Source organism: Babylonia areolata, chromosome 34 (genome assembly GCF_041734735.1).
Source record: "Babylonia areolata isolate BAREFJ2019XMU chromosome 34, ASM4173473v1, whole genome shotgun sequence".
NCBI classification, from domain to species: domain Eukaryota; kingdom Metazoa; phylum Mollusca; class Gastropoda; order Neogastropoda; family Buccinidae; genus Babylonia; species Babylonia areolata.
Window position 1 is genome coordinate 3,396,486 of NC_134909.1, and position 9,600 is coordinate 3,406,085.

The 9,600-nt window shown below is 44.0% G+C and overlaps 1 protein-coding gene across 3 annotated transcripts in view; it reads right to left on the bottom strand.

The window, feature by feature from the left end:
- Nucleotides 1-2,390: 2,390 nt before the first annotated feature.
- The window catches only part of LOC143277411 (cilia- and flagella-associated protein 45-like), a 25,353-nt gene continuing 18,143 nt past the window's right edge, over nucleotides 2,391-9,600 (bottom strand). The window contains exons 11-12 of one of the 3 annotated variants that reach the window (XM_076582212.1): nucleotides 8,448-8,530; nucleotides 2,391-3,296 (exon numbers count right to left, since the gene is read on the bottom strand). In XM_076582212.1, coding sequence (XP_076438327.1) covers nucleotides 8,452-8,530 — 79 coding nt within the window. In that variant the 3' untranslated portion in view covers nucleotides 2,391-3,296; nucleotides 8,448-8,451. Of the gene's footprint in view, nucleotides 3,297-8,434; nucleotides 8,531-9,600 lie in introns of all 3 variants that reach the window. The other 2 variants (XM_076582213.1, XM_076582214.1) reach the window with 2 other exon arrangements.

Below are 9,600 nucleotides of genomic sequence, written 5' to 3' on the forward strand. Positions count from 1 at the left end.
GCCAGTAACAGATGCATGTTTGATTTGAGTTTGTTTCAGAGCATGCAGTGTCATGAAACAAGAGTTTGTTTTGAGTGTGAATGTGTTTGGAGTGTGTGTTGGGCATATTTGTGAGGGAGAAGGGGAGTGTATGTTTTTGTTTCGTATCATGTTTTGTATTTCCTCAACAGCTCTACGATCTTTCTCTGACTGTTAACTTCTGAACATTCCTCTCGTCAATACAAAAACCTATGATGAACACTCTTACCTCTTTGCTGCTCCTCGTATCTGGAACAACTTTCCACATCGGATCTGTTCATCTGACATGGTCTCAACATTGGAACAGTTTACCTGATGATGTAGTGGAGGCCAAGACCATCGACACTTTCGTGTCAAGGGCCTCTGCATTTCAACTTCAATATGACAGCACTCTTTTCTTTTTCTTTCTTTTTTTTTTTTGGTCAGGGCCCAGGCTCCCCTGGCTGAACCAGGGGTGCTTAATGGTCGTGGTTCTGTGTTTTGGAGGTTTTTTTGTTTGTATTTTTGTTAGATCAGACCCCCTCTCTTCAAGTGACAGAATAATCAAATGATGATTGTAATTTCTAACGAGGAAGATGAAGTTTCTTTTGTTCCTTGGTTAAAACTCGTCTTTTCAAAAATCTCTCTCTTTTCTTCTGGTTTGTCAGATTTATCCATAAGACAGTTATGCACCACAAGGGCCCAGTACATCCATATTCGTGATTTCTTTTTTTCTTTCTTTTTTTTTTTTTTTTGTCCAATTTTCCCTCTCTTAGGTGATCTTCTGGCCAAGACTGTTTACACATACCCAGATTCAAACATTCCACTGTCGGCTGCCACTCTTTGTCCGTCTCTGGACATTGCAATTGGAATGAACTTCCTCTTTCACTTCGTCAAGTCTCCACACTCGGCTCTTTCAGGTCTGGCCTTAAAACCAATCTATTTCCAAAATAGCCTCCCTCCCCTGCCTCTTCCTTGTCTTCAGTTTCCCCAGTTAGAGTTATGCATGCATGTGAATGACTGGTGCGAAAGCGCTTTGATTTGTCTCTGCAGAAGATTTAACGCTATGTAAATACTGATTATTATTATTACTGTGAAGAGCATCACCTGCCTTCCACTTTGCAGATGCGTCTTTGGGTGTGTTGCTCTAATTTCCTGACCAGCACTGCAAGTGTCTGTGTTTCTCAGGCCTGGTTGATGTGGGAAAATCATTATGATAAGAAGTGTAGAGTACAGCCTTGTCATGTAGTCCAAAACCTAAATGGACCTCCATAGCAGCATCATCATCATCGTCGTCATCCTCCATCATCGAAAAGAAAAAAAGGGTCGCAAATTAAGTTGCCTTTCATGCCCTGCTCCCATGGTGACCTCAATTTTGATACCCCTCCACTTCCGTGCTTGGTTTGAGTCCTGTCAATGTTTTCAGTGTTTGCACATTGATGGGGGGCTGTTGTTGGAGGAAGGTGGTGACGGTCTGCACTCTGAGAGGGAGGGGGGGGACGCTCACTTCGTCTGGCTCCGAAACTAAGCCATTATTGTCAGTAGGGGGCTTAGTAGGTGCTATCCTATGTACGGTAAATCAGAACACAACTACACTACTGAACACCACCATCAATGAGCTCATGTACGTTCATATGTTTATATGTATTTGACTGTGCTTTCATATATGTGAAACTGCATGTCTGGTGCATTTCTGTTATGCATGTGTGGATGTATGTGTGAATGTGTGTCTTCATATTTTACATTTATTTGCTTATTTATCACCATTGTTGTCTTATTTATTTATTTATTTATGTTTTATTATTATCATTTTATTAGTATTACTAATATTATTACTACTACCTTTTTCTATATTATAATTATTATTTATTTATTTATTTATTTATGCAAGCTTATCTATTATTTATTCCCCCGTTTTTGTTTTTTTTTGTGTGTGTGTGTGTTCTCAAGGCCTGACTAAGCGCGTTGGGTTACGCTGCTGGTCAGGCATCTGCTTGGCAGATGTGGTGTAGCGTATATGGTTTTGTCCGAACGCAGTGACGCCTCCTTGAGCTACTGAAACTGAAACTGAACACCACCCAAGTGACTCAGCAGCAGAGGGTCTCCTCTGGTGCGTGGCCTCCTGGTGATCTAACATGAATGGTTCCCTGTGGACTGCCAACGCTAGGACTGTGACAGAAGAAGCCGGGTGTGGTGTGTGTGGGGGGCTGGGAATGAGCAGCATGGGAGTGATGCCACTCAAACGCTGCACAGGATGGGGCAGCACAAAAACATGTTCATCCAATCCACATGTATTCTCACTGAACGATAATTCATCCAATCCACATGTATTCTCACTGAACGATAATTGATACCATTCATGCTTCTGTGTCACAGACTTTTTGACTGACACATTTTTATTTTGGGTCATTTATTTTTCCATATTGTACAAGCTCAAAATGCTGCTTCCAAACGTAAGAAGACCAATGATATACCAGCTAAAACTTCTTCACAGTTCTGATGACAATCTGTTGAAACTAATTTCAAGCAAGACCGAAAAGTCTAAGAAAAAAGTAATACACAGTATGTATGAGTGAGTATCAAATAGCTTTTACTTCAATAATCATTTTTATTTTCCAGTTAATAAAAATCATGTTTACCGATTTTAGGTTAATAAATAACAGTTTAAAAGTGGAAGAGAGAAAAAAGTAGACACATCAACAGAATAGAAAATCTCTCAAAACAGCCGTGTACACTTTTATTCAGTTTACGCAAAGCAAACCTCCAATCAGTGAAAACAATTTAAAAAAGAAGAAAAAAAAACCACAATCAAAATAATGCGCCATAGTTTCTTTCCTGGTGCAAAACATGTTACAACAACGCTCTTTCGAAATACTCTGCCCTTTGTTACGTGTTACAACCAAGCACTTTTGGATTTATCGGCCCTCTGCTGCATTGGGAACAATAACGACCCAAAACAACACCACCAGCATATCACAGTCACGTTGTCCAGGTCCCCCCACCAACATACCTCCCCCCCCTCCTCCCTGCTAGCCATCACATCACAATTTTTCAGGTAGGTTACAACACATCAACTGCAGCGTCAGTCAACAAGTCGACGACGAAATCACACCAGTTCAAACAGACAGAGAGATAGTGAAGGAACAAGAGCGTTGCGGCGCCGGTGGATAAAATGAGGGAGAAAGGTGCCGGAAGGAAGGAGGGAGGATTGTGGGAAGGCGAGTTAGGCGGCAGCGTGCTGAGGCTGGTGCACCTTTCGCTCCACGCCGGCCAGGTACTTGTCCGGAATGCCGGCGTCTCTGTGTGGGGGGGACAGAAAGGAAATCGCTCAGTGCTCGCCAAGTCTCTCCAGTCTTCACCCACACGCACGCACATGTACACACACATAACCAACACACACACACACACACACACACACATCTGACAACAGCTGTGAAGGAAAAAATTCTGAACATGTCAGTTCTTAAAACCACACACACACACACATGGATAACAACTTTTTCTGCTATAGTCCTGTCTTGTCTTTTTTTTCTCTCTATCTGCAAAAGAGTGGAAAAGGAACACTAACTCTGCATTCACTGGACTCCAGCTGCTTCCCTTTGAAATTGGAGGGGTGAAAAAAGAAGTCATGCACATTATTTTTATCCCTTTCTACTCCCTTTCCCTACACACCCTCTTTCCACCTTCCAACCACCAAACCTCTCCAAGCCACAACTCGCCATTTTTTTGGTGCACTCAGCCACCAGTTTTGATCATCATTTTTTCGGTTTTCCTTCAAAACAAAACAACACAGTGGCTGACTCAGTTTAGGTCAGTGAGAAAATTCTTTAAAAATATGTGTATATACATATACTGCTTTCACTTTCACACAGCGACTTACTTGGATCAGGTAAGTGTGAAAATATGAAATATGTACAAACAAAATCAACTTTCACTTTTACATTGTGACTGACTCGGGTCAAGTAAACCAGAGAGAAAAAAAAAATCATATCTGGACCTGGTTTTCCTGTGTATGCTTTTGACTTGTTAGTTCACACTTTTGTTTTTCCTTTTCTTTAAGTAAACAGTTCTAACCCATCACTGAAACAGCATGCCACCCCCACACCCCCACAAGAAATCAACAACCACAAACTACCGAAGTTTCCATTCATTCATTTTTAAAGAGGTATTTTACAACTTATAAAAATGTTTGCACATATATGTTCCTTTCTATGTTTACAGCGACTGTCTGTCTTCACCTATATAATTCTATGTCTCCACCAACACAAATAAAACACAAACACACGTTTTCTTGTGTATAACATAACCATCATACACACCTCTACACACAAAGCACACATCCAAGATCATACTCACAGACACAATTTCTCATGTGCAGATCATATACACATGCTTACACCCATGATTAAGACACACACACACACATAGAGAATACACACTCGCCCCAAATACAAATCTTTTAACACTATTATTTTCTGTGATGGCACAAAACAAACGAAATACGTTATCAGTTTAACTAGAAAAAGCTCTAATTTATTTATGATAAGCAAGTGACTTCTAGTTTGGAAAATAAGCATGCAAAAATAAGAGATCAAAAATGATAATATATATATTTTTAACAACAGAAACAAACAACCCCCCCAGCCACCCCTCTGAGCATTAAGTATCACAAAGATTAGTTCACTAAATGAGGAAGTTTGAAAAAGCCTGAAAAGACACACTGATCATTTCTGTTGAGCAGTTGTTGCTTTTTGCACAGTTCAACAAGTGTTAGCTGCATCCCTTGGTTTTGGAAATCTCTACCACAAAATATCACACACTGTTCCATAATTAAATCTTTCAAGTCTAATCTTAGAACACACTTGTCCAGACAATATATTAAAACTACAGACCCCCCCCCACCCCCCCTTAAACCCCTCCCAAAATCATCTATGTGTATGTGTGAGCGTCAAATTGTTTTTGTGGAGGTGTGGGGGGTGGGGTGAGGTGAGAGAGGTGTGTGAGTCATGAGTGATGTTACACTGTCTTCAAAATAGTATTTTCAGCTACTCTGTGTACATTTTCAAAAAATATTCCTGTATCTTAGTCCTGCAGTAAGAGCCACAAGGCACGTGCAACTTAAAGACACATCATTTTTAACAGTACTGATATTATTATCATCATATTATCATCATCATTATTATTATATCTAATGGCAAGAAACTGCATGCAAAATGTTAGTGCAGCTAAAATGGAAGTATCAGTGACGCAGCAGAAAGGCTGAATTTCCCTGGTGGAAATCTCCTGACCTGAAGTATGGCCTTGTACAAAAAACACACCCCAACACACCCCACCTTTCTCTTTCAAAGGTATGATCGTCAGTCAAGTCTGACAATGACCATCCCAACAGCAAAGGAAGCAATTGCTGTTTCAACTATCTGGGCTAGAATTTGATTATAGTGAAGAGTGTCTTGCTCAAGTTACATCCCCACTCTCTTGGGCAAGAGGGTTTTAGGAGAGTTGGCATTAGGATGGTGCCAACTAGCCCCAAAGGCTGCGACATTAAGAACAAGCCAAATCTTACCCTTCTAATTTGAGAGTCATAGTCCTTCACAAAAGGCTAAACTGTAAATGAATTCCCATTGTTGTGGAGAAACCATTGATCATAAAGATCTCGCTCACATCAGCCAAAAGATGACTGATGAAAAGAGAGACAACACACACCAATAATCTCACGAAAACTGAGTGCCACAACACTGAGGATATTTCTACCAGCTTTCTCTCAAGATGTGTCACATTACTGTGGATATCAAATCCAGCAGCCAGTGGAATTCTGGGTCCACAATATTCATTTGGTACCTGAACATTCATGGGGTGGTGGGCCAGCAGTAACGCATCAACCCAGGACGCCAGAGAATCTGACTGCACGGGATCGAGTCCCACAATCACCAGCACTTTCTCCCCCTCCACCAGACCTTGAGCGGTGGTCTGGACACTGGTCATATGAACCAGACAACAAACTGAGGGCCTGTGTGCAGCATGCACTTCGCCCATGCTAAAGAACCCACGGCAACAACAGGGCTGTCCCTGGCAGAATTGTGAAGAAAAGCCCACTCTGATATACACTGCTGTGCAAATGACTCTGTAAACCGCTCAGAGCTCACTATCTGATCAAAGACAAAAGCAGAGAACGAAATTATCAGGAGCATCAGTTTGCAGAGCATGCAACAGATATGTACATACAGGCATGCGGGACACTCACAGACACGCATATGCACACGTTTACACACATACACAAAGCAAAAAAAAGCACAGGCTGATTTTCCCCACACACATGGCTGGTGTGACGCCAAGTAATGATCCCCACCCCAAGTCAACCCCAGGGAGTGTTTTGGGGAAGGCTTAAAATCCCTCTTGTTGGCTGGACTCACCACTGAAATAAACATTTGATCAACTACTATATAACTGGTGAAACAAACAGTGTGGGGTCAGTTTGGGCCAGCCCCTCAACACCCCCAGTCCTGGTCCCCAAAGTGCTCTGGGCCAGCCCCTCAACACCCCCAGTCCTGGTCCCCAAAGTGCTCTGGGCCAGCCCCTCAACACCCCCAGTCCTGGTCCCCAAAGTGCTCTGGGCCAGCCCCTCAACACCCCCAGTCCTGGTCCCCAAAGTGCTCTGGGCCAGCCCCTCAACACCCCCAGTCCTGGTGCCCAAAGTGCTCTGTGCCAGCCCCTCAACACCCCCAGTCCTGGTCCCCAAAGTGCTCTGTGCCAGCCCCTCAACACCCCCAGTCCTGGTCCCCAAAGTGCTCTGTGCCAGCCCCTCAACACCCCCAGTCCTGGTCCCCAAAGTGCTCTGTGCCAGCCCCTCAACACCCCCAGTCCTGGTCCCCAAAGTGCTCTGTGCCAGCCCCTCAACACCCCCAGTCCTGGTCCCCAAAGTGCTCTGTGCCAGCCCCTCAACACCCCCAGTCCTGGTCCCCAAAGTGCTCTGTGAGGAGTCATGTGGGCCGCTGTCTTTTCCACTCCAAACAGACATCAGGGCAAAACCACATCAACTCCACACTAACACACACAGTGTATTTAGGGCAAGCCCAAAATAACTGTATGGGGTAGTCAATCTGATACACACAGTCAACTGTGAACTTCATCGGATTAATTCTATCTGTCAGTACACTTCTGTTGAAACAATAAAAACTCTTATTTCTGCTTTTGTGCTGTCACGAATCTACTACTGTAATTCTCTTCTCACAGGCTATCCACACAATCTTCTTCAGTGAATTCAAAATCTTCAAAACAATGCTGCCCGTCTGACTCTCAGAGTCCCACGTACAGATCACCTTTCTCCTCACCTCCATTGGCTCCCCACTGAAGCGAGAATTAAATACAAAGTTGCGTGTCTCTGCTGTTCTGCTTTCCACTCCACAGAACCTACATATCTTTCTGACCTATCAGTGTTTACAGTCCCGCAAGAAATCTCCGCTCTTCCTCTGACTGAAACTTCCTTGTGTCAATACAAGAACCTGTGGTGAACGTTCTTTCTTCTTTGCTGTTCCTCATATTTGGAACAACCTTTTTCATCATATCTGTGCATATCATTCTATCTCTGCCCTTCGCTCTTCATGAAACTTTGGATGCATGGTGAGTGGCAGAGGGAGAGAAGGGGGAGGGAGGGGATTTGAGAAAGAGTGGTCATGAATGATCCATGTAATTTGAAACTTTTTCTTTCATGTTAAGTGCCCTGAGCTCTTGGGGAGAAAGGGCGCTATATAAATGTTCATTACTATTATTATTATTATTATGGGAGAGTATTAACAGCACCTGAGCACTACCAACCCGGACGTAACCCCTTGCAGTCTTTATCAAACAAGCGACAGAGACATTTTAGGTCCTGCCTCAAAAGGACCCCCTCAAGATCTGCACGTACTAACACACATTTCTCGAAAAAGAAAACACATCCCCACCGAAAACAGGGCATGGGTTGGAATTAAAACAACAAAAACACAAAAACAAAAACGAAAACCTGGTCTGTCCTGAAAGAACAGCAATGGCAGGTTTCCTGGGCTGTATAGAAAGGAGTCAGACTGGCGTGTGTTGGGAGTCACCCCAGGCGCTACACAAGCAAGCCGTCTAAGCGGGCACAGCAAGGAAAGGACAGTGCAAACACTCTAACTGTGGCCCTACCCCTTCCCCCTCCACCACACCCCAAACAGGACACCACCGTCGTAAAGAGATGCACCACAGTACTGACAAAAAACAACAACAATGACAACACACAACAGACACAAACTACAACCCTTCCACCACCCCCTCCCCCCTTCCCCAACCCTCCCCCGCCACCCACATAACTTGACCAGGTGTAGTGCCATCACAGAGTCAGGGCCCAGGAGAGATAAAGGAAATGATGATGATGATAGCAGCAATGACGACGATACTACCCAGTGACTGGTGGCTGACTCACACACATCATTTACATTGTTAACACTGAACGGGTGCTCCGGCCAGCCCCGCCCTATGCACAACATGCTGCAGGTATTTCTCTGGAAGGCCCGCCTCCCTGAAAGAGAAAGCATGGCAACGGGGGTGTTAGCCACAACACGCCGTCAATCACCCGGGGCAGGGTGGGGGGAGAGGGGGGTAGGATGGTGTCAAGACAACCAATCACACGATTGTTTCACTCACTCTCTCACACACACACACACACACACACACACACTCACTCACACACACACACACACACACTCACACACACTCACACACACACACACTCACACACACACACACACACTCACACACACACACTCCCTCCCCCCACCCCCCTCTCTCACGCACACACAGAGACAGAGGGAGCTTGGGGGTGGTTACATAAGATAACACTATCACAAGTGTCAACCTACAAGTGAGCACACCTCTCAGTCTGCATCTGAAAGACAAGACAGCATGGGGCACTCTAGGAAATGAAACACACACACACACACAATCTGTCAAGCAATCTGTCTGGTGCACTGAAAAAGAACCCATGGCAACGAGAGTGTTGTCCCCAGGCAAAATTATGTAAAAAGAAATCCAGTCTGATAGGTACACAAATATGAAAGCATGCACTCAAGGCCTGACAAGCGTGTTGGGTTATGCTGCTGGTCAGGCATCTGCCTAGCAGATGTGGTGTAGTGTATATGGATTTGTCTGAACGCAGTGACGCCTCACTGAGAAAGTGAATCTTTCAGCTATAAACACTGACCTCAGAGTGACAGTGGAGGGGTGCAGAGAGAGCTAGCAATCCCAATTATAACATCAAGAGAATCACCAAAGGATTGAAGCAAGGCGTGATGTGTTGCTATTTGTTTTCATTTTTAAATATCATGCTTCACATGCACCAAAACAAAAGCCAATGAAGACTCTATGAGTCGAAGTACTCAACTTTTCCTCTCCCAAGTGGGTTCATAATTTTTTCCTCGGGTTTTTTGGAAGCCTATGAAGGTTTGCTTTTCCACCTTTCTCTTCCTGTTTCTTTCTTACGCACACACACACACACACACACACACATGCAAATATGCGCATACATACATAAACACACACACACACACACACGAACTCAGCATATACTCAATTCTGTCTGTTTCTCTCACA